The 25,433-nt window shown below is 44.2% G+C and overlaps 2 protein-coding genes across 3 annotated transcripts; both read right to left on the minus strand.

Annotated features, from left to right (window-relative positions):
* Positions 1–6,536: 6,536 nt before the first annotated feature.
* On the minus strand, positions 6,537–9,791 carry s1pr3a (sphingosine-1-phosphate receptor 3a). Of its 2 annotated transcripts, none has more exons than XM_071920488.2 (2): positions 9,556–9,791; positions 6,537–8,810 (listed from the first exon to the last, which is right to left on the minus strand). In XM_071920488.2, the coding sequence occupies exon 2, from the start codon at positions 8,679–8,681 to the stop codon at positions 7,482–7,484; it is 1,200 nt and encodes a 399-aa protein (XP_071776589.1). In that variant the 5' UTR covers positions 8,682–8,810; positions 9,556–9,791; the 3' UTR covers positions 6,537–7,481. The 2 variants fall into 2 exon arrangements, with proteins under 2 accessions (XP_071776589.1, XP_078141976.1); XM_078285850.1 differs by lacking the exon at positions 9,556–9,791 and adding an exon at positions 9,396–9,408.
* A 13,045-nt stretch (positions 9,792–22,836) lies between these two features.
* Positions 22,837–25,096, minus strand: LOC139928092 (insulin gene enhancer protein ISL-1-like). Its single transcript, XM_071920463.2, has 4 exons — positions 25,040–25,096; positions 23,951–24,225; positions 23,615–23,746; positions 22,837–22,953 (listed from the first exon to the last, which is right to left on the minus strand). Exons 1-4 carry the CDS (start codon positions 25,071–25,073, stop codon positions 22,876–22,878), a joined length of 519 nt encoding a protein of 172 aa, XP_071776564.1. The 5' UTR covers positions 25,074–25,096; the 3' UTR covers positions 22,837–22,875.
* Between the last annotated feature and the right edge of the window lie 337 nt (positions 25,097–25,433).

Consider the following 25,433-nt stretch of genomic DNA (forward strand, 5'->3'; position numbering starts at 1 on the left):
GTTACATGGGATGAGAAAACTTTTTCCCCCTTGGGCTTGGGAGGCCATTTTATAAATTTGAAAACCCCTTGTAAATTTTCTAAAATTCATGGTTGTCAATCTAAAAATAATGCTATTTTTCGAAGATATAAGGTTTTTACCCAACAGCAGCGATATTTCAAAGCTTTTCCTGCACAAAACCACACCTGTACTGTAGCTCATGGATGAATGTCTCCTGTTGATTTGACTCCAGTCTGTAAAGTAGTCTGTTCTGTACTGTCATGCTGCTATATGTTGAAGACTTGCTTGACCCGTATGTCTCCATGTCACTTGTAGGTTGTTCATCTGAAGCAACACAGTGTGTTTTGTTGGTACTTGTGTTGACCTTGTTGACCTGTATCTTGTTGGTTGCCTACACTGCATTTGGAAGACAATGCTGGGTTTGCAAAAAGCAACGTGTCACTGATGCCATCTTCCCTCCACTGACTTAAAGCTATAAGCTTGGAAACTGGGCCATGAGCCACATCCAAAGCAAAGGAGTGCTAATCGGGAATCATTGATCACTCTGAGAAACTCTGTGAATGTTGGCCGCAGTCTCACAATTCCTATATGTGGCTTTAATCCCAGATTTTTGGCTGCCCAATTGATTACATGCTGGTCGGTGAGTTGAACTTGAGTGAAGTGTTTGCCATCTGGAATGGGTTCCCAAGGCTGCCTGGTTGCAGTGTTGTGTGGCTCATTTCAGAGGAGAGCCAAAGTGTACTGGCCACATTCTAACCTTAACAAATGGAGGAATGATTTAGATTATGGTTTGTTAATCCACTATACTATATTGCCTGGGTTGTCTTCATTAGTATTATGGTCATTTTCTGTCTCTAGTACTGAAAGATGACAGGCTGCCTCATTTACCTGCTGTGTTGAAGCATTTCATCTGTGTTCAAAACAATAAAGTGTTTCTAAAGAGTGTTGAGTCTATATATAGTACAATCGTCATTGTCTTGTTTTTGATTCAAATAGAAAACACTTCCAAGTATTCAGATTAAAAGTATAGCCTATTATGTTTAATACAATAGACACTGGGGCTTTTTTGCAGCCCGGAGAGTAGGAAAAGAAGCACAAAGGATTTGGCAAGATTGCATGCTTCGCACACTCCAACACACACACACACACACACACACACACGCTTTCCTCCATCCATTAACAGCAGGGTAGTGGGAGGGAGAGGGTGAGAGACGGGGGTGAGGTGAGGCTGAGGAGGGGTGAGGCAGCCCTCATTATTTGGGCTGCGCTGCAGTGAAAGGCACTGGGATTGCTTTCATTACAGAGCCAAATGAAATAGCGCAGGCTGATTACCCGCGTGACGGAGAGAGGAGACGAGCTGGATCACTCTCCATGGAGGGGAGAGACTGAGACAGGAAAAGAGAGAGAAAAATGAAAGGAAGGAGAGGAAAAAAGTAGGAAAGAGGGATAGAGGAGAGAGAAAAAGGGAAGGAAGGAGAGAAAAATAGTGGAAAAGGAGGGAGAGGATGAATAGAGAGAATGAAGAAGAGGGAAACAAGGAGAGAGGAAGGGGAGAGGAGGAGGGGGAAGCTGCCTGGCTGTGTTTCTCAAACAAGACTCCAAACAAGTGTGTGTGTGTGGGTGTTTGTGAGTGTAAGAGAGAGAGACAGTGAGATGGAAGGGGGCTGCTATGGTCCCATTTCTCAAACATGGCTCCCTGGGGAGGGATATGAATAATAACGACAGTAGCAGTGCAGCATGTAAAAATCAAACAAAAATCACGCTCGCGTTCACTAGCTTTTGTTTAGCTCTTACCTTAACTCTGCTTGTGAGTGTTTTTACAGTATTTCTATTTGCTGTCTTATAGTAGGCTGGAAGAGGATTTATATAAAGCTGGGTTTTCATATGGCTGTATGTGTGTAGGTTGGAATAAATGGCATCATCATCCCAGAATTATACCGTTATTCTGGTGTAGTATGAAAGTATGAAATGTGTGTGTGTGCATGTCTGTGACTGTCTGTGTGTGTGTGCAGCTGTCTTACCAGAATCAGAATGTGTGTAATATCGGGTCTGTGGTGTGTGTCGATGATTATGCGGTGACAGCAGCTGGTAATCTATCAGACAAGCTCGGAGGAATGAACACCTGTGATCGCCATAGAGCCAGAGAAAATGTCAGGCGCAACACACACACATGCACACACGCGCACACACACACACACACACACACACACACATGTATGCATGCCCAGACACACTCTCAAGCACATACACACTCAAGTGTTCCTACACACATGCATATTTATGTGTCTGGCTCACACACTTGCATACCCTTGTGCGAGCATTGTGGAAATAGAATTAATTAATTGAAATGGAACGGGTAAAAAAAGCTTTAGTCAAAAATGAAATCTTCGCCATTTTAAGAAAAAGGGACACCTACTGTTACAAAATGATTACCAAAAAATAATTAAAGCAAACCATGCTACTTTTTTAAGGGGGAGTCCATAACTTAAGTCCTTGGCTGGCAAAATGATAATGTTTGACTTGATCATCTAACTCATATGTTGAATAAGCTTCAGGTAATATGCTCTCCTAAAATGGGCATACTGTTATAGTGTTAACATGTTTGTCTCTCTCTCACTTAAAGGCACACTAAGGCCCCTCATGGGTGCCAAACACATCCAGTGTCTCTCTCACACGACGTACAGAAAAAGCTCCAGGCTGCTTGCATGCTCAGAGCGGGGAATCAGCCAGCTGTGCACACACGCTCAATGCCACAAGTGAGCGACACGCATGTCAGACCCAAGACCGCCGTCCTGCCTCTCACATGTCCCCCGTCCCAGACACGCTAATCCCCGCAGTTGTGGCAGGCAGGCATGGAGGAGTTAGGTTGGAGGCCAGGCTGAGCAGGTGTGCGCACGCCGCCAGGCCCTGGAGACTGCAATCAGAGAAGGGTTGTGGAGGAAGCAGCTGCTGCGTGGGGGCGGGGCGGGGGGGGTGAGGGGTTTGGAGGGAAGGGTGGTGGAGAAAAGTGGGGAAGTTGTCAGGGTGTTGATGGTGTGTGTATGTGTGTTTGGGGAGTGGGGTTGAGGAAGGAGGGGGCGCGGGGTAGCCTACTGAGAGGAGGATTTTGGAAGAACGATGATTGCTTATCCACTCCTGCCACCTATCTGTAATGATAGGATGACATTCAAAGGCTAGCTGCAATAATTAGGAATATACAGTAATATACAGTACTGGAGATCGGGGGTCATGGATCCTTAAATAGACACACAGTCCCCCATTTGATTTGAAGATTTTGTCCCAGGAAGATTTTTGTCATTGTATTATTGAAGAGTGATAGTGGTCAGAATGAAACCTATGTTTAGAATACTCATTCTTGTACAGTACATTATCTAATTAGGATAATTGCTAGTTAATTAATTAATAGTGAAATTAAAATATTTCTCATTTTGCTGAGGACCCCTAGAACCTCTTCAAGGACCCCTGGAGGTCCCTGGACCCCATGTTGAGAACCACTGCAGTAGATAGAGTGACAGTGATGTGACTCAACTGGGATGTTATAGTGAATATCAGGTCAAAATATTTCATTTGCACTTTTCAATGATCTTATAGTCGCTCCTTTGACTCTCCTTTCCATTTCCATATCAGTGTATGATCAGTATTTGACAGGTGAGTTAGCAGCAGCGGGGTGTGATGGTGGATGCAAGAAGGAAAGTCCACCAATCCAAATCTCACCCAGCTCCTTCAGTATCCCACTACGAAGTGACCTTTGCCCCGGCTCCCCCAGCCTCCTCCCAGCTGCTCCCCGGATAAAGCCCTCTGATCCTGGGGAGCTTATCGCCGAAGCCTGCCTGGGTCTCCTCTTTTATTGTTCCACATGTAATTACATTGTATTGGATTGGAGAGCGCCGCGGACGGGAGGCAGGCAGGGAGGGAGAATCATCGCACAACAGATGAATGTCAGTGTCTGTGTCTCCTCTGGTGAGAGCGGTGGGATTCGGCTGTGGAGGAGGATGAGCCGGTGCTCCGCTGTGCGTGAGCGACAGCCTGAAATGGGACCCCTCGCCGCTCTCCGGCTGGCCCCTCTCCACCTCAAAGCTGCCTCAAAAGGGAGCCGGTGGACTTGAGAACGACAGAAGTGTTTCTTACTGGCACATTCAGAGGTCCAAACCAGATGGAGTCTTTGTTCTTCCCGACACACACACACACACACACACACACACACACACATGCACGAACACTACCTCAGGTGCACACACATAGACATGCCTGCACAGACAAATGCACATACACACGTGCACACATATGCAAATGCACACACTCACACACACACACACACATGCACACACTCCCTCACCACACACCAGCATAAAGCCAGGATCATGGTGACATGGGGTGGTGTGATTCTCTTGTCCTCTGTCGTGTTCGCATTAGTCATATGCAAATAGGCATTGTGCACAGAGAATGACACAAATCCACCGTGTCTAAATCCTCAAAGAAGACTGGTGACGCCTATTTAGTTAACATGATTTATTAAGGTGTTTGACCCAGTTAGTGCATGCAGCTGTTTATGAGGGGTTCTTATGAACATTTGGAGAAATGGAATCTAGATAGCTGTAACCTATGGGTTTGAATAAGACAGGGTGAATTTTGATTTTAACTGAACCTGTTTGAGCTGTTTGCCTGATCTAGGAAGGGAGATGATGAGTAAAATGAGGAGGAGGTTGAGGAGCGAGAGGATGAGAACAGGTGTATTACATAAGTTCATCAATCGGGCTGTGCAATATTTCATCATTCATTTTTTCCTTTTTTTCCCCCCTTTGTTTTGCTGCTTTTGTTCAGCTGTATCTTTATTGTACTGTTTTTTTTAAACGTTTGTGTGTATCTATTTACGCAAGAATGCACTTTTTTTGTGCATAAGACAAATTTCTGGTAACAGACAATTTAGAAATTTAACCTAATCTAATCTAATCTAATCTAATGAGGATGATGATGAGGATGGTGGTGAAGAGGAAAATGAGGTGGAAGACGACAAGTAGGACAAGGAGATTGAGGATGAGGTAATGGAGGAGGAGGAAGAAGAATGATTCACTGACTCCAAATGACTCTACTCCTGACACAATTCAACATTTTGACATTTTCTAATGTTCCGGATGGCATAAGGCCACAATCATACCCAGCTAATTCGAGGAAGAGAACGCTAAAACATTTCTGACAGGAAGCCCTCAGCGACCTTTAAGCTGGAAATGCACAGCTGGTATTGAATTCTTGCTGTCTCTTTCCATCAGAACTGGAGGAGCAGAGCTGACGCGCATCCTTCAGCTGAGGTGAATACGAAATGCCAGTCTGTCAGCGACTGTCTGCTCTTTCCCTCCTGTGCAATTTTGTACGAACAACAACAAACTCCGCTGCAACCAACTCAGATAGGTCTTCCTATCAGTCAGTTAGTCTAAATTAAACCCCATCAGCAATTCAAAGTAACCTTCACTGCAGCAGGGTTTCTGGAACAAAAACAAACACGCAGTATTGAAGGTTTTTAGTTGTGAGTATTTATGAAAACAACCTGCCCCTACATTCCTATCCAACCATTTATCACTAATTCATTAAACTGTGAGCCCACATTAACATATACAAGCACACACACACCTACAAGACTACAAGACATAACAAACAAAACATAACAAAACAAAATTTTTTTGACACTTCTTGCAAATGTGTGTGATGTGAAATTCCCTTCAAAACACAACAAGGTTTTGAAAGTCTTCCAGTGACTTTCAGTCCTTGCTCTCTGAAATCTTAGGTTTCTGTCATAAAAATAATTACTTAAAGAAAACACCTCCTCATGACAACATGTGGCCAGACCTCGGCCAAATAGTTTTTAGTTTCATATTAGGTGATAAATGGTTGCTTTTGCCACATTAAGGTTCAGAAAATTCATACAATCACAGGATTTATTTGACAATAACAGGATGTATTTCAAAGGCATTTTAATGTACTTTTAATGACTTACCAGACACTGACATCTGACTCCACCCAACCGGCGCTCCCTACAGGTTAAAATAAGAACCAAGAATTATTTGCATTATTTACCACTGTTTGACCCAGGTCCGCCTATGAAGGGGAATAAGAGATCATCAGTGAGCATCAGTGAGCTCCCCATTAGGAGGTTAAGTGGTCATGAGTGCAGCAGGATAAATCAGATTTCTCACCTCCTGTCTGAATAGTGCATGATAACGTGACAGATAAGAACATTTCTACATTACAGCTTATGGTTTAATATGAACCGTGCGGCTATAACAGGCTGATGTGTGAGCTAACATCTGCTATCCATGGAGAGCAAAAAGATTATGGATAAGAATCATCGGAAAAAAAAAATATCTGAAAATCTACATAGAGCTTGTTGAGACATTTATTACTACACTGGATTTGATGTAATTGTACCTTGTACTATTTACAAAAAACATCTACATAGAGAGCTGGCTTGGATGTGAGAGGAAAGGGGGAAGAGGGACTGAAAGCGGGCAAGTCATTGATTTAATATAACGACATGACACGAGTGAAAATCTCATAAAAGGGAATAGGATTTTATTTTGTTTGGTATGAAATGCTATTAGGCACTACACCACCCTAGGCTGAAATGTCATTTACAGTCTACCACCATTAAATAATTCAAATCCAACACTCCTACTCACTAGTGGTTAGTGGATGTGTGAGTGGCTTCTAGACATGCTGCTGAGAGGCAGAACTGTCTGTGAGACATTTTCTTTTCCTCACTCCTCAAATCATAACATACGCAGTCAATATTAAACTCCCTGTACTGTGATGGCTTTTATGCACACAAAGCAAAAATTATACCACACAGTTTATAGTACTCAGAGGGCAAAGGTTTTCATGGAAAATAAATAGTTTACAGAGTCAAATAGTGAGAGAAAAGGCAGGTGATTTGAGAATACTTGTATATATCACATGCAAAAAAAAAAGTGCCCCGATTTCATCTTTGCTGTTTAAAACAATCGTCATTGTTGACAAAAACATGATACATTGACACAATATTGATAAAGCTAAATAAAACTCTGTTATGACTTCTTTGAAGCACTATCAAGACTAGTTTGACAGACATGGAGTAAACCAAGTCCCTTATTTGGGGCTTGGCTTATTCCATCTCCATGAAACTGCCCAAACACATTTCATAGTTCTGAAATATGGACATAAATCATTGTGTAAGACAGACACAACATTTCAATTATTCTGCTGCTGTGAATAATATTGTAGAGTTGCTGTAAATAGTGGCTTTACATGATCTTGGTTGTACTCTAATCTACAATCCGTACAAAGCAGTCAGCTTTGTGGATTTATTTGGCTCAAACTAAAATGTCTTTGCTTGTTAGTCAGCACTTTAACTTATCCGTGCTACACTGACCACAATGCATAAACAAAAAGTGTCTGATAGCAGGACTACATCAGTTCTTTCTGTATGGTTCTGTATGACTGTAAGGTCTCAGTCAGAACTTGCCGAGGGAGGGCAGCGCCCCGGCCTTGACCAGTACAGCCGAGAGCAGGTCGGCCGGCCCAGAGGGGTGCGGCACAGCGGGGGTGGAGGGATCACCATGCTTGTTGTCAGAGTTCAAAGGTGTAGGAACCTTCCCTCTGTTCATAGCGGACCTTCCAGCCCCGCTGCCCCCTACTCCGCCCAAACTGGACTTGCTATTCTCGGCCGTGGGGATGATGGTGCCCAGGTGGGGGTTGCCTGCCATGGGAGTCCCGCTGGACTCCATGCTGGTCTGACAGCAGCACAGCAGCCTGAAGAAGGCGGCCCTCATCTCCCTGCTGGAGAGGGTGTATATCAGGGGGTTGAGGGCCGAGTTGAGCACGGCCAGGGCGATGAACCAGTCCACCTGGTAGAGCACAGGGCAGCTGTCCGGGCTGCAACCCACATCCAGCAGCAAGAGAAGGAACAGAGGGGCCCAGCACATGACAAACACCCCGAGAACGATAACCACAGTCCGCAGCAGGGCCAGCGAGCGCTCCGAGGGCCTGCTGCTGACCCTGCGGCCGCTGGAGGTCACCAGGCGGTAGATCCTGATGTAGAGGATGATGATGGCCACCAACAGGGCGCTGAAGACACTGATGCAGAAGGCCACGTAGCTCTTAGCGTAGAGCGGCAGCACTGTGGAGCAGGAGGTCAGATTGTCCAGGCAGTTCCAGCCCAGGCTGGGCAGAGCGCTAAGCAGCACTGACACGGCCCAGCAGGCCCCCAGCAGCCCCAGCAGTCTCCCCCGGCCCGCCGCCTCACATGGACGCAGACGCACCATAGTCATGTGCCTCTCAATCCCAATGGCCAGAAGGCTGAAGGTGGAGGCACTGAGGGCCACAAACATGCTTCCCTCCCTGGCCAGCCACTGGGCCGGGGTCAGGAAGTAGGTATTGCGTCCCGAGGTGAAGATGTTTACCACGTAGGCCACGCCGGCCAGCAGGTCTGACAGCGCCAGGTTGCCAATGAGGAAGTACATGCGGCTGTGGAAGCGCTTGTTCCTCCAGAGCGCCAGCAGGACCGTGACGTTCTCCAATACGATCAGCACGCAGATGAGCAGCAACACGGCCATCTTACAGGCCCCGCTGTTGCGAGGCCGGTCCCACTTCCCCGAGTGGTTGTAGTGGCTGACGATCACAGCGTTCATCCCTTCCTCCAGTATGTTCCCCATGCTGCCTGCCCTTCCCGGCCTTCCTCGGTCACACAGCAGAGGGCGCCACAGCACCGGACACAGCAGAGGGATGCAAGGCTACTTGACCTGGCAGTGTCACCACTGGCATCTCACAGCCTCCTCATGGACCTGCCAATTAAATACAGTGCAAAGAGAAACGATTTACATTCAACACTCTGAAGTCACTAAAGTTAGAGCTACCAACATTCCTGCTAATTTAAATAACAGAGGTTAAAGTAGGCTAATATTATGAAGAAACACTTAAAAAAAATAGATTATGCATCAAGAATAAGTTTGAGATGATGTAGGTTACAGGTTCTTTTGTACTTTACCGTTGCTCTTTATTACTGGCGTCTTTGAACACGTAATAGCTTCACAAATTGCAGCCTAAGTGCTCTGCTAGTGTTTATAAATGCCATGCCATAAATGTCACTTTATGAGTACTGTGACTGAAGGATAAATATATATCTAAAAAGCTTCAAAACAACGCTGAAATTATGCTCTCATGTAATCCTGAAGTTTACTGAAACCATCTCACGCAATGTATCCCTAAATCCACTGAAACACAGTAATAGCAACGTTATAGGCCTACAGTCAACTATCAAAACAAAACATTGCATATCAAAACAGTGCATTGGCAACGTTTTATCAACGCTGAACCTCATCAAATTCCATATTTATGTTTCCTTAAAACAAGAATGTAGGAATGCCTACCCATTAAAGTCTGAGTAACCTTCCTGTTTTGGAAAAGTTGTTCAACGCTTGTATGGTGCTTGTATCCAATTGGAAACTGTGAGAATTTCATACAGCAAACTATAAATTAGTACGTGTATAAATAGTTGTTCATTACCACAGCTACAGTAACTGATCGTACCTGTTTGAGTTATTGGGCTGTAACTAAACATCCCAGCGGTATAGTGAGATGTGCGAGGTTTAGAAGGTATTTTTTTCTCCTGCGTATTCAAAATATGCGTTTGTCGAAAATGTATATCCACTGTTCAGTCGAAGTTCCATATCTTGCGCTTGTCCGCATAAAAGTTTCCTGTCACTGAAACATTTCCCAAACTGCCACTAGCGTCCTGAACTTTTCGGCGTCCTCTCCGCACCGTGACTCTCCCTCGCTCTGACCGTCACCGTCCCGCTCTCACGTCTCCCAGCCGGTGCGGGGCGGGGTCCTCCCTCACCCCTCCACTTACCATTTACCACCAATTATGAGTCAGGAGAGAGGTCAAAGCCGTGTGTGTCATCATACCAGATGCTGAAGTGTTGTGCAGATGTGTCACTTCTGTGTTTATGTTACTGATTTGCATTGTCAAACAAGCAGCTACAATGTGGGAGACTAGTTTGATTGATTAGACTGATTTTTCTACAGTAGGTCAAAGGGTTTTGTTTTTGTTCTCTGAGCAGGCAGCTGAGTAGTGTCAGACTGGAACACCTAATTTGTCTCCCCCAATGTGTCATGGAATTACTGCACTTACCTGTCCTGACACATTTGTTACAACTGAAATAATTGCCCCAGGCCTTACTTTTAGACAGTTATTTTGTACCTTGAGGTTGTGTCATCCTCTGTCATCAGGCCTGTATACCTATAAAGCTTTGCCCTTACTCTTGGGTAACTCACGCCAGTTTGCATTATCAACTTCATATAAAAAGATGCAAACATTTTCTAGGATAGGTCCGAATTGGTAGGGTTTAAATAATCAGTGAAGCATTCTCAACTAATACTGACAGTCAGATTTTTGAAAAAGCACAGAAAGTGATATCCAGATTCAGTCATCCCATCCAAAGTCATCCAAAGTTTTAGGAAAGCACGCAAAATGACATATTAGGCTTTGTTTGTTTGCCTTTCCATGGTATTTACCCCCTCTGCTGACAGGTCAAGAAGCAAAGTTACAGCCCTTCGTACTGTATATCCTGCTTTGATCAGACATTGTTTTTCATGTTCAAAATGAAGGATGACTGGTTCCCTCTGCCCCTCCAGTGTGTGAGATAGGTCAGACCTCTCCCACTGGAGCCGACCGGAATGGATGGGGATGGAAGAGTCACACTATCCTTCTCCTTTTATGCACTTTATTCACTTTTTTCGGAAAGAAGGAGTCATAGATAAGAAGAAGAGAGTCTGGGAAGCTAAATATAGAAATGGGTTGTGGCGGGGCTTGAACCGGGGCCCATGGGGTTGCATGTGAAGTTTGAAAGAGCAGGTCGGGTCTGGAGCAGGTTATCATATCCTCTGGACAGGCAGGGGCACTGCAAGTGAAAGGTGAGGATTCAGGCTGCTCTTTGCAAAAATATCTAGATGAACAGCAGCAGTGGTAGCTGTAAAGGGTAGAGAAAACCTTTATTATAAGAAGAAAATAAGAAGAAATTTAAGAAGAAAATAACAAGTATGGTAGAAGACTGCAGTTGTGCTGGGCAACTCCTAGGTGGGCATGTGTGTAACTGCATGATTGTAAAGCAGGGTGTTGAAGAAAAGACCAGGTGTGCTCAGTCAACCTTCACTGTATAAATAAAGCTTGTGTTTTGCGTCATGAGTCCTGGAATTTCATGCAGCAACCCTCTGGGTACCAAACTGTTCTCCGCTGTATCACAAGCTTTTCCTGGTAACAGTGATGTGTGACTTGATCAGCCAACTGATGGAGGAGGAGGGGACAGAGGAGAAACCACAGCTGGATGTGGATATTATGGGACTTGCAGACAGGCTGAGGACTGTGTCTGACCCGCTAACCGCCCTCTTGAGTTCTGCTAATCTGCCCGCCCCCCTTAACCCCACCCCCCACCCCACCCCATCCTACCCCACTCTGCTCTGAGCTGGCCTTGCATTGTGTTTACAGAACAGAACGCACATTCCCATAAAATTCCCAAAAGACAAGCAGTACAATCCATTATTCCGACCACTGGATGGTGCAATGGTTGGAAATGGAGGGTGGGGGCTATTACCTCTCATTGTGTGTTTACGCCATGCGCTTCGTTGTAGTTTTCCCACATTATGGTCGCTGGCGTTAGTTACCGTTACTCACCCTGGGGAGAGGTTGGTTTCACATTCAGGCTGGGAGAGAGGGCGAGAGGCTGGGAGAGAGGTCGAAAGAAAGTTGAGAGGATGGCTGGGAGAGTTTCAGAGAGTGGGAAAAGAGTTTCTGAGAACTGGGAGAGAAACACGGCTCAGGTTTAGGAAGTCTGTCTGAGGTCCCTTCATTTGTGGACTTAGGATCATTTGTCATTATTTAACAAGGCTTAATAAAGAACAGAAGAAGACAATCAGCAAAATTGTTTGTATCTTATCTTAAACTATTTTAAGTCACTGGATTTACCCTATTACCTTGTATGCGTTTATCAATTCATTTTATTCTTGCCTTCTTTTAATTGTAACGCACTTTGTAACTGTGTTTTGAAAAGTGCTCTATAAATAAAGTTTATTATATATTATTATTATTAATCTGTTCAACTTCAGTTTCAGTAATAAAGAGAGAGGCCATACAGAAAAAAAAACAGTGTTTGAAATGAGATGGCTCACCCAGAGATCCTTGAGATTAAGATCAAATGATTTATATGCATCTGATAGATTGAATTGTACCCAGCTGACTCTTGTTTGAAGACCTCAAAGACAAAAATGCATATGCATATAGTAAAATATTAGACAAGAAAGGAGGACCTGTTGTCTATGGGCATGCAATGTTAGTTTTGGACTCTTTAGCTCAGTGGGTAGAGCATGGCTGCTAGCGTCATGGGTCCGATTCCCCCTGTGACCATCCATATGCACCGATTATAAGGTGCTTTGAGTAAAAGGCACCCAGTGGACTGTGGTTATGGGCGGCCTATTTTTCTTTTCTTCTTCTCTTTTCATTGTTGTCTGGTCGGTTCTATTAAACTGTCTATCTTCTCCGTTTTCTCTACAGATGTTGTTTTTCCCTGAATCAAACTAGAATGAATAGAGCTGGGAGAATGGGCAAGAAATTGAGACGGTGATGGATGACAGTACTGGGAGGGAGTTATGGCTAACAGTGACCGACAGCGTAACAAATGTTGATGAAAAGAAGGGGAGATGGATAAAGACAAGAAAGAGCAGAAGACTGAGGAAGAGTGGAGTAGACGTGGGGTTGTGGAGGCTGTGAGAGCTGGCTGCCCTCCCCTAGACTCTCTCTCTCTCTCTCTCTCTCTCTCTCTCTCTCTCTCTCTCTCTCTCTCTCCATTCCTGATGTCACTGATTGTGAGGAGTTACAGGCATTCTGGCCTGTTGCACATGTCAGCCCAGGCCTTGCAGATTAATGAATGGCCCCCAGAGCTGTTGACTTTACCCTGACCAGCAAGAGATGTACAGACTCTCTGACAACCCATTTATAACCATATCAAAACACCCCAAAGGCCTCAGCTCCATGTTGCTGCAAGGATACAGATTTCCTGGATATTTCAGATAGTTGGGAAAGAGGAAATGTAGCTATGGGTCAGAAGATCGTGAAAAAACGACCTTGTAACATAGCCTTGTAAAGGTTTATGTAACGGTGATGCTGGTGGTGGTGCATGGTAGTATACGTGTGTGTGTGTGTGTGTGTGTGTGTGTGTGTGTGTGTGTGTGTGTGTGTAGGTGTGTGTGTGTGCGTGTGTGTGTGTGTGTGTGTGTGGCCTTTGTGTGTGCAGCATTGTGAGTCATGCCAATCTGACGCAGGCTCCGGTGGTGAGTTAGCTGTTAGGGAATGTAAAGTTTAGTGGGAAGTCAGGGGGTGTTGGCAGTGGAAAGGGAGAGCCTCTTGAGCCTTCACCCCGCTGTCCTTTACTCCTGCAGTCGACGCACTTCCCCCCCCAAAAATATACAAGATTGAGAACTCTTGCACAACACTAACAGCGCCAGCATAGCCATTCAATTAATATTAGACTTTCATTTGACGTAATGCACCCTCTGACAGCCATATAAACATAGAACAACAGATATGAATAGACATGGATCATTTCTGTGTTGTTTTTGCTGGCTAGCAAGCGAGCTAACAAAGCCTAATTTCCTGTGTCACAGTAGCCTAATTTTGGAAACAAATGTACCTTATAGATTTCTCACTTTTATTTATAACATCAGATATCTCTTATTTCCTGAAACAGTTGTTATATATTTAGCCATTATTTGCACACACATTCTCCAATAGACCTCCATGATGCGGCCTTGATTTGTGAGATTTGTGACAGAACTGCAAAGCCTCTATAGGATACTACAAGTTCGTCCACATTACATGTCTGTAGGCAGGTTTTTTTTAGTTCTTGTGATATCTCAGCAGAATATTAGAACAAAAGAAACCATTTACCAGATTCTGTTTAGTTTAAACCATTAGACCATTATCCGTATCTCCATCACATATTTCCCTGTGTGGAGTATTGGTACCTCTCTCTCTAGGAGGTCCTGAGTAGAGCTTTGAGAGCTGATAGTGTATCTGGGGCAATGGTGCTGGGGGGTTATCAGTGGACTGCGGGGTCTTTAAGAGCTCCAGGTGGCTGCTTGTCTGAGGACCAACCCTGCTGCTCCCTTCAGATAACTGTTTTATCTGGGCCCAGCTCAAAATAGCAACATCAAAGGATGGATGGATGGATGGCTGGATATACATCGTGTTTTTATTGCAAGTCAGTCATTTTGTTAACTATGTCAGTCTGTCCAAGACTATTATCTCTCTTTTTTGCAAACACAGGTTCGAGAAGATAAGCTAGCTGGAATTTAGAGAGATGTGATTTACTCTAGATTTCATCCTGGTTGTAAGCAGAAGTTATCAGCAGGGACGAAGAGAAATAAATGATGGGGAAGGAAGTGGAATGAGTAATGGATTTCAGATGACATAATCATTAATGGATAGAGTTTTCTGTCTCACCCACAAACAAAAGGACCTTTTTGACAACGTAATTTGTCATTCTTAGAAGATCACAGGAAATGACAATCAGAAAAGGGAAGATGAAAATGTAGGAACTCTTTAATACTGGGAATTTAAAAACACAATGAAAAAGCCCTGGACCTCAAAATGACATCAAGTGCTTGTAAATATGATGTCATATCTAAATTGTTTATTCTCACTGCCTCATCTTTAAAATGTCACCATCCCTGTTCTCACATGATCAGATAGCAACATCGAGATCTTTATAGCATTATTTATTTTCTTTACGATTGGGGCCTTAAACAGTTCAAGCCTTTGCCTGGCCAAAATATGTTAAAAATAACTTGGACCTCAGTCATGTAAACAATCATGCCCTTTGAATCTGCCCGATTTTCTCAGCACTGCTCTTCTGATGCCTGGGAAAGCTTGCATATGAATCGCGTGTGTGTGTGTGTGTGTGTGTGTGGGGTGGGTGTGGGTGTGTGTGTGTGAACGCACGTGAAGACAAATGTGTTTGTATGGACTTGACCGTGGGCATGCACATGTTTATGCAAGTGTTTTTCTGCGTGTTTGCGCACACTGTTACACTCTCTCCTTCACACCAGAACCATTACTCTTTATTGCTAAACACGCAAACAAACATCTAGAGGGTTGAAAAATCTCAACACAGCAAATTAGACCAAAAAACTTGCAGCCTTTTCATGGAATTGTATCTGTATATCTTGGCTGTCTGTACCATGTCTGTTCTATAAGAGGAGGTCAAAGGCTGCGGTTCCCTTGAGAGGCGGAGGAATGCTCAAGTAGTTCAGTGTGGCGCTCCAGACATGTTCCCCTGACCCCCAATCATGCACCATCCACCACCACCACTTCCACACCCAATCTCACCCAAGGCCAGAGAAACCCCCTCCCACCCCACCTCACCCCCACCCTCAGATGGACCAGACAGACCTCCCAGGGAAGGCAGCTGGAGCCTGAGAACTAACTAAGAGCTAACCCACTGACAGAAACAGACCAGACTCCATCACCACAATCCACTAGTACAGTTTTAGAATCAGAATCGCTTTCATCAGTTTTACAGTAAATACCAGCACAGCATGGTACAAGGACAACAAGACAGGCTTTGGTGATTAGACTCCATCATTAAATTATGTTCATGAAGGCAGCATAATATGATAAAGTCTAAAAGTCTAAAAGTCTAAAACCTGGTGGTCGTGAGAGGACTGGAGAGATGAACTTCCTGCAGGTGACTAATCGAGCCTCATTCCTGGAGTTGGAATCTCCCTGTTGAGGAGCTGGATCAATGCAGGATGTGGTGGGGCGGAGGTGGGCGGCGGGCATATAAAGAGCAGCAGTGAAATGGTGCCCAAAGGCAGACGAGACAGGAATCGGTTCATGACCGGTTCTCAGAACACGTGTAGAGATCTGATTTGGTTAAATGTCAATAGCAGAAGCAGGAAATGACAGCTGACATCGTGGGAAGTTGACAGCATGGTGAAATCTCCTATCTCTAAAACTATAGAGAGAGATCGTGCATAAGAAAAGACTCCCTGATTGAAGTTTCGGTATAGCAACGGATCGTTCCTATCACAGGTCAAAAGGTCTATTCTCACACTTTCATGAATCACACAAAAAACTTTTATCTTTTGTTCAGACAAATGCATTACTCCCTCTTTGATTCCCTTATTAACTGGAAAAAAAAGTTTATATCTACACTCTTAACAAAAAACATAGATTCTTATTCAATGTTGCCATATGTATACAAAATATTCTACATGCAATAAACAATTCAGATATATGTAATGGAGCAGCATGGCATATAGCATGGTTGCAGTTGTAGTGAGTGTCCAGCAGTGCATTGGTCAGTACATCATGAGGTGGTCATCCTGAAAATATTTAGATGCATGAAATACATTATGAAAGGAGCATCAATATTGTAAAATGAATCCCTAAGTCACCAGATACACTGTGAAACCATTCAATATCAGAGGCAGAGTACGAGTGCATGATCATATGGGTATTAAGCAAGTCCAGTGGTATTTTCCCATGTGACCCTGCATGGCTGTGTGAAGTGAATGGTGTACGTCTGTGAATGAATCACTGTGTGAATGGGGGTCAGTCAGATCCGGGCTACCAGCCTCTAACTGACAGACAGACAGTGGGCTCTGTGGCCTGTGTGACACGGCGATGCTCCACATAAAGAAAGCCTCGATAGAGATCTGCAGAGGTAGCAGGGGCTGCCATGGTGACCGCTCAACCGGCAACAACAATAAGACAGGCTGGCCGTCAGGCATGGCTGTCCTAAAGCTCCCCGGCTCCAGAGACAAGCCGGCCGAAATAAAGGCTAAAAACACAAACTTCACATCTCATTAGACAGGGCCACTGTGACAGCTGACTGAGGGCCCAAAACATGACTACTCCACCAAGCAGCCCAAACACAATTCACATGATGTGTGAATAGAACAAGTTAGAAAAAGTTTCTTTGAATTTTATGTTGCAAATCAGAATCAGACTTTGTGGAGCTGTCTCACTCAGGTCTTTTCAGGGAAAACTTGTCAGGTTTTACACATAGGAGAAGAACCTATTTTAACTTCATAATACAGCCCAAAGGAAACTGCAATTATTAGGTGACAGGGGTGACACTAAGTGAATTTGGTGAATTATTAGGTCTCTTTCACGTACATGGATTAAAACTAACCCTAACTTAATACTTATCTTTCAGTGGGTATATCCAATGATTTTTTAGTCAAGGTCTATTCACTTCTGGTCTGCAAAGCCTGCCATATGTTTCATTATCCAGCAGTAGTTTGCAGGGTCATAGATTTCATTGGCTGGTAATTCCATCTACTGTGTAACAGGTTGTAGATAATTATGCTCTCTGTCGCTGAGGGGTGACCTGCTGATCCATACGACTGCCTGGGAGACATACAGCGGTATTCACAGATCTAAAGACAGCTTCCTCTTCATATGGCACGATCAGCTGTACCAAAGCACACAATGGTGATTAATCTCCTTTGTTTTGAGTCACTGTACAGTTGATATTTTGGAGAGTTTCTGGGCATCTGTGGGGCACATGTCCTCGCAGCTTCTCTTTGGACCCTCACACCCACACACACGTACACCGTGAGATCACAGCCGTCTCCTCCGCCACCCACCCAGCCAGCCAAGCCAGTCATCCCACATATGTCCCCCCCCCCCGTCTCCGACCATGTGCTGGGGGTGCTGTGGGGGTGCAGGGCAGCCGGAGGGGGTACAACACCAGCATGCTCCAGTGGTGGACGAGAAAGGGTGGCTGTGAGCGCGGCGATGGGCTGTTTATTGATGGAGTGTGAAGGGAACAGAGGAGAAGAGAGAGCGATGGAGGAGGTGGACGAGGGTTGCTTCAGGGGAATGCGGTGTGAAAATAAACGAAGCGGGCCGCAGACAGTGGAGCCAACAATGGGGTGTCAGAGCCAGGTCTGTCCAGGGTTCGTGTGCCCTCTCTATAAACACTCAGAAATTACATTCATTCTGAGATCATCCTTTCCAACCGTTTGGCCTTTGGGCTGGACCACCTGAGACCCAACAGAGTCAAAGAAAACTAAACATACGCACACAAACATACACACACTCACACACACACACCAACCCTACACCCTTGCCCTGGCCTTGCACCTCTGGACTGTATCCCGCCGAGTCTAAACCAAAACAATCAAACCACTAACACAGGAAAGTGAACGCATGGCTCCAACATCATCCATCACCATACAAGCCTAAACCCCACTATCAGCACATGGAGTCCTTCTAACACACACATAGGCTCAGAGCCATTTCTAAAGCATAGTTAAACCTCTAAATATTATCTTTATTATATTATGAAATGTTAGTACTGGCAGTGATGGGCATCTTATCTCATGGGCATGAGTTTGTGTTTGGCACCGCTGCTCATATTTCAACGTCCAACCTGCCACACTGTGACATTCCCCAGTATTGTTTGGTTACACACCTCATCAGGAGGGTATTTTCTAATCACATTCTAGGAGTAGCAGCGAGGCAGCCTTCAGGACAAAGTTTTATCAACAAGGAGTGAACGACATCACGTCGAAATCTGTCTTTCCGAGGCGCTTGTTGAACTTAATGCTTTCCGTGCAGCTCTGACCCTCATGATTGTTTTCCATGGACGGGGACCAAAAGATTAAGACGCGCGATCTCTCGGCGGACTGCCTCTCTGCCAGACAGCCACCACCGAGGCACTCACTCACTTTGCATTCTCGCTGCCTTGGAAAATTTCAGCTCAAAAATAGCCTCGGAGGGTTGCAGGAGTAATGGTGCACTTGGAAAAAGCCACTGACTGCCTAACATTGTTGAAAATCGTAATTGTGGAAGACACAGCCTGAGGAGTTTGATTTTCCTGCATTGTACTCGTGTAAATTAGCATCTATTATTAAGGCTTGACACATTAAATATCACAAAGAGATTAGCTAATGGAAAAACATGATTTGGTTAATTATTTATAATACTATGAGTCATTTAGACGATGCCCTCTCTAATAGGGGTGAAAGTTGTGTTATCATGAAAGTCTTTTAGCCTACCAGAACGCAATCTGACAGTCATGAATATGTGCCAAGAACATGAGAATGGACATGAGTCATTACCAAGCAAAGCAAGCAGTTGCAAAGTACACAAACAACATATATGTTTCAGGTTTTAACTGTTAACATAATATGATTTATGTCCAGCATGTTCCAGTGACCGTTGAGAGGTGATGTAATATTTCAAACGGCTCTCAGCTCTCAGCTCATATGATTGTATGGAGAGAGAGAGGGGGGCAGGTCCCGATCGCAGATTAGCAGCGGATTCAAACAGGAGACTAATTGTGTCCTGTATCTATGGCACATGTGTATACACACCAGTGGGTCCTCTGTGTGAAAGGCCTATGTGTCTGGGCGTCACTGACTTAATGACACTACTTACTGGCCTAATTCACATTCAGCTTCTCGTGCATGTTTGAAAAAACAACATGCGTGGAAATCCTGCCAACAGTGAATCGGTTGTGTCAGTCAGAGTGGAGGTGGACGCATTTAGGGTCCGTGTTTGACCTCCTTTGATCCTTACACTGGGTCAAAATAGATTTATGTTTATCCTTTTATCCGACAGACATCGTTCGGCGTGTTTACATAGCGGGAGCTTGAAAAGTGACACCTTTCAAAAACTGAGTATTTTTCACCCCAACTCAGTTTGCGAGCCACTTATGAGGAGAGTTAGGGCCAAAAAAGGTAAATGCACGGAAAGGAGTGGTTTAGCCAGAGAGTCACAGAGGAGGAGAGCTGGAAGGGAGGGAGTGATGGGGGGGAGGGGGGATAGAGAGAGAGAGCAAAACAGGACAAGGCAGAACCACACACATCTTTCCACTCCTGTGTTTTTATTTGAGCTCGTTGCGTCTCACAGGAAATGCCCTCCACTGTTTCCACAAAGGCTTCTTCTTCTATGGTAAAAGTCAAGCAGACTATTAATAAAACAAGAGAAGAGAACAGGACACACTGCTGTGACGTGACTGTTACTATACCAGTTTCCCTGCTGTTCCTTCTCCTCTCCACAGTTCCCACAACTTATTTAAGTCTATCTTTTTTTAACTATCATTTATCAAATCACAATCAATGCTCTGCAATAGCTAAAAAAAAACTCAGTCAAACACACATTTTGTTCCACCTTTAGTTCTTTCCTGAAAATGTGAAAGCTCCTATCTCTTGATAGGCGCCCAAGAGATAAGGACTTGAGCAACATGTGGCATTGTTATTACACCATAAAACAACTTGGGCTTATGATTCAGATCCTCTTGTCAACCAACCACAAGCATCTGATATTAATTGAGGTAGGTAGGCTCACACGCAACGCAGTACAATACAAGGAAACCAAATTCCCATGAGTCACCTTTGAATGTAACCATCATCACAGTTTTAGACACAGTATTAGACACCATAAAGCACAATGTTTGCAGGCTTGATTACTCGTGACAATCCTTGCATCCGTGCATCAACCACAATGCAGACAAACATATCAGTTATCTTCTTCATTACATAAGAAGTGGAAAACTCAGACGTACTTCTACGTCAGTGACTCAAACTGTCATATTCATCACTGCACCGCTTGCCACACAAAGAGATATTCTGATATTCTGATATATTCTGATATTCTGCTTATGTATGATATGTATGAGGATGACAAGCAGTTTGAAATAGGCATCTGAGCAGAGGGGGGCTTCATTGTCAAGGCAACAGCGGCCCGGGGGGAAGCGCAGGGCCGCGTGCTGCCGGCTGCATGACCTCCTGTGTTTTGCTGTCTCTTGCTGTGTGTTGGTTTAGTGGGGAAGCCGAATGGAAGCTCTAAATCCCAGTTAATCTGCCACAGCGCTGGGAGAGCTGGGCGCTCCACAGCCACGCTATCTGATCATCAGCGTTGTACTGGTCTGCTGCCGGCAGCCCCGCTGAGCCACAAACATCCTGTTTAGAGAGGGAGCGAGAGAGAGAGAGAGAGAGAGAGAGAGAGAGAGAGAGAGAGAGAGAGAGAGCGAGAGAGAGAGAGAGCAGCAGTAGAGATAATTAGGAAAAAGAACAAGGAAGCGAATTGACAGGAAGGTCTGTGCAACTATGATGTGAAAAGTCGCACACGTATTCTGTGTTAGCTAGTCTGTTTGGTTTCAGTGTCTGTTTGTTTACCCATCACTTTTGAAAAGTACATTTCTTTCAATGCACAAACTTTTAAGTGTGACAGAGAGGAGTAAGACATATTAGTATGCAGGCAGAGAAGCGAGTGCAAACAGAGAGGCCAGCAGACTGAAAATTAGCCCAATTATGACTGCACTGCACAGCTAGCAATCTCTCTCCCCATCTAGGGCCAGCCCAGGCACAAGACAGTCAACCAAATGAGAAACTCACAGAGGAATGCTGGTTTGCATTTGTACAGCTTCTCTCCCAGAGTAAACTCTTGTGCCATGATGGTTAATTGGATGCTTTTGCAATCTCATCAGCTGATCTTCTGTGTGCTGCTATGCAAATGAATAACTTGCTGAGAAAATGAAGGAAAATTGTTTAGGTTGTGGCTTTCGATCCCTGAATCTCCATGCTTAGGCCAGCATCGCCCCCTTGTGGAATGGTAGTTACAATGTTAGAACATTCCCTTAAGCCCCAAATATATTTAAATTGGACATGCAAAACAGACTAAAAACAGACAGACTCGAATGCAGGAGTAATAGGAGTAAAAGGAAAAATATGTGGAAAAGTTATCAAACTGTTCACTTTACACAGAGAAAGGCTGAATCAAACCTGTCAGCAAGTGAAGCTTTCATAATGGACATGCACACATGGAGGATGTGGACAGTGTTTCCTTTATTCAGCAGCGCTGCCCCACAACAACAGAATTCGAAATTAAAACCGCATTTAGTCAAATTTCACTCCTAAGTCCATTATGAAAGCTTCACTGGTCGTAAGGTTTGTTTCACAGCCTTTCTCTGTGTAATGTGGGCATTTTGATCATTTTCCCACATATTTTTCCTCTTTACTAATTGCATTCTGGTCTGTTTGAAGTCTGGTTTGAATTGTTTAAAAATCATATTTTTGTTGTGATAAAGAATTTAAGGGAAGACTATTTTTAGCACTTCAACCTGAACCATAACTGGTCCCAGAACAGGGACAGATGTGGAACCAAAACTGAAATTACCCCCGAGCTTTGCTGCTACATAAAATTACAGGGGAAACACTGGATGTGGAAGCTGAATACTTTTCTTCCTATGTATGCTGCTTCAACAGTGTCTTGGAGAATATCAATCAGTGTGTGTGCAGTTCACACTGCAGTGTTACTTTCAGTTTGGAATGAAATTCTTGATGACAGATCGGGGGCTTGGTTCCTCTTTACTGTTTGTTTTATGGGGAGTTTTGAACCAGTCGCAACCACAGACCCAGAGACTGAAACTGTACCAGAACTATGTGTTGAAATGACACCCATCCCATCGCTACATGATCTATATGATCTACATGGTAACACTCCTTGTGATGACGGGTGGCCCATGTAAACTTGTGGTACAGCATTTACTGTACACATGCACTGACTGAAGCCATTTACAGGATGTCACTCTTCCCCTCCTTCTGTATGGACCTACATCACTTTACTGATAAATGTATTTCGGTTAGCTTCTTTAGTGAAAAAAAAAAAATAATAAAATAAAAAAAAGACATTATTTGGTTGTGTATGTTTTTTATTTTAAATGTTGTACATGATTGACAGTTGCTTTTACAGTTTTACAGAGTGAGACAATTACAACGTCATCATAGAGTAAAAAAAAATCCACTTGAAGATGCATATGTAAAACCTTGTGGATGTTTTCAGATGGTTAGGAGTGTGATAGTGTCGTCATGGCTGTGCTGCTGTGGTGAGTCCAGGTCCGCTGATGACCATGTGCTCTGTGAAGAAATGAAAGAGAAACTAGAGCTGACCGGTCAGGCAGTGATGATGCACAGTCATGGCCAGTATTGAGGAAGCTGCTTCCAAGTACATTACTTTTCAGTCAAACTAATGAGTTATTTTAGAATATTGTTTCAGCGGAAATTAATTCTATTACAAATTATATAATTTATAACACGCTCAAATGACTCTTTGCTTATTCTTCTTCAAACAGGCTTAACTGTACAAATGAACCATCTTGGTTTTCCATCTGTCTACCGATGTAAAAGACAGGATTAACTAAAATGTCTGTCAGTTTCTTCACTCTCCTCAAAGTGTGTCATGGCAGTAATTAAAAACCTCATAACTCTAGAAACTCAGGGAAACAACCTCATTTTCAAAATGACAAACACTTTAAAATGCATACAGAAGAAGCTGAATATTTGAATTAAAGATTCCTGTCATGGCCCAGTTATTTTATATGGTGCAAAACATTAACATCTGTACCAGTATTATGACCCATTAAATGCTGTATACTGTAACTCTATGGTTATAAAGACAGATGATGTCTTGATAGATGTAAGACATAAGCAATGGTAAATTTTAATTCTGAAATCGAAATTGCAATCACATGGTGCCATGCCATGGTGCCTCATGGGATCACGCTTTTCTGTGACTTACGGGTGACATCTCAATCAGTGGCAGGTCCTTGTGACTGCTCAGTGGTTGCCATGGTGACTCATAGACACAGATTTGCAGGGCAAAGTCAGGAGGATCAGGGGAAACGACAACCATCGGTCCAGCTGGCTCACACTGCATAGCACAGAGAGAGAGAGGGAGACACTCAAAAACTCTTAATTGTTCCCAACAATATTATAAGCAAACTTACACATTCTGTTCTCATTTGCATACAGGCAGACAGATGGATTGAGGTTCACACACACTCACCTAACCACCCCTAACTTCCCCACCCACCACCATCACCACACACACACACATCCACACATCCATGCTCACAGCAGAGTAGGTTTCCTCGTCTCTTCCTGTGGCACGTCTCTTTTTGTCCTTGCAGCGTTTGTTCTGGAACCAGACCCTGATGACTCGCGGGCTGAGGCCGGTCAGCTGACCGAGGCGGTGCTTGGCCGCAGCGTCCGGCCGGGGCGTCTGGGAGTAGCAGGCCAGCAGGACTCTCAGCTGAGACTCGCTGAGGACGGTCCGAACTCGCACTGCTCCTCGCCGCTGGACCCGCCACCGTCCCCGATCCCTCCTCCTCCTCTCAGGGGGAGAGACGTCTATAAAGAGAAGAGAGAACAAGAAAAATACATGATTAGTAATGGAAGAGGACAGGCTGCAAACTGTCTAGGATGTGATGGAGAGAAGAGAAGAGAAGACAAGAGAAGACAAGAGATAGAATAGAATGGAAAAGGATAGAAGAGGAAAAGAGAAGAAATAGCTCATAGAATAGAGAAGAGAAGAGAAGAGAAGAGAAGAGAAGAGAAGAGAAGAGAAGAAAAGAAAAGAAGAACCAAAGAAAAGGAGAAGAGAAGAGAAAGAGAAGAGAAAGAGAAGAGATTTTTGAATAGAATAGCTTTTAATTTAATCCTAAACTATGGTCAAGAGTATGAGATGTGATATTTAATCATGGCAACAACTGTTTAACACAGCGTGCTTCATAAGTAAATTTACCCTGCAGATCCAAAGGTTCACAGGACTCACTGTGTGTTTTCCTCAGTGTGTCTGCTTTGCGGCTCTGTTGCTCTGGCTCTGTGTGCTCTCTCTGGCAAAAAGGTCCTTGTGGCTCTGGAGTGAAACTATTGCCGGGCATAAGTCATAAACCACAGATTGAATACTGAAGACGATCATGATGGAATGTAGTATTTCTAGCTTTTCACATAACACTTTTCAGCAACAGCATAGACCGCACCATAGCACATACACTTCTCTGTAAATATGCTAGACAGAGAGAGAAAAAGGTCAAGACAGGAGCAGACAGCGAGAGAGAGAGAGAGAGAGAGAGAGAGAGGGATCAACTGAGAAACAGATAGAGGCAAGAGCTTACATTAATTTATTTGCTCTTCACTTTTTTGCTAACTAATGGTAGCTCACCAAGTATAATCCCCTCTCCACATCCTTGTTCCATCCCTGGGGAAACAGCTAGATCTCTGTGGCACGGCAGTGTGGTACTGGTCATGTTCCAGACGTCCTGGGTACCACAGCTGGTCTGATCCCCCACGATGCATTGCAGAGTCTCCTCCATGACCGCCACATCCAGAACAAGGCCATACTGCTCCCTGTGGACCGAAGACTTCACTGCACCCTAACTCCACTGAAATTAGAGGAGATGAGGAAGTCTTTGGATGTTCCACATTGTACTAAAATGATACAGTGGTTATCAAACCTTTTGGCAAGTGACCCCTTAAAACAAAGCGATGCCCACCCGTGACCCACATCACAGCCTGCATATGCAGACAGTTCACCCAAAAAAATATTTTCCATTTTC

Source organism: Centroberyx gerrardi, chromosome 9 (assembly GCF_048128805.1).
Source record: "Centroberyx gerrardi isolate f3 chromosome 9, fCenGer3.hap1.cur.20231027, whole genome shotgun sequence".
Taxonomy (NCBI): Eukaryota; Metazoa; Chordata; class Actinopteri; order Beryciformes; family Berycidae; genus Centroberyx; species Centroberyx gerrardi.

What these genes read in the sequence shown, in the direction of transcription:
- s1pr3a (XM_071920488.2), bottom strand. Translation starts at nt 8,681, where the DNA reads ATGGGGAACATACTGGAGGAAGGGATGAACGCTGTGATCGTCAGCCAC.
- LOC139928092 (XM_071920463.2), bottom strand. Translation starts at nt 25,073, where the DNA reads ATGGAACAAGGATGTGGAGAGGGGATTATACTTG. An exon ending in TGGAGAGGGGATTATACTTG is followed by an intron (nt 24,226 to 25,039) that starts GTGAGCTACCAT and finishes TTCTCTTTATAG; the next exon opens with ACGTCTCTCCCCCTGAGAGG. An exon ending in CACTGATTGAGATGTCACCC is followed by an intron (nt 22,954 to 23,614) that starts GTAAGTCACAGA and finishes ATTTCTTCACAG; the next exon opens with AGCACATGGTCATCAGCGGA.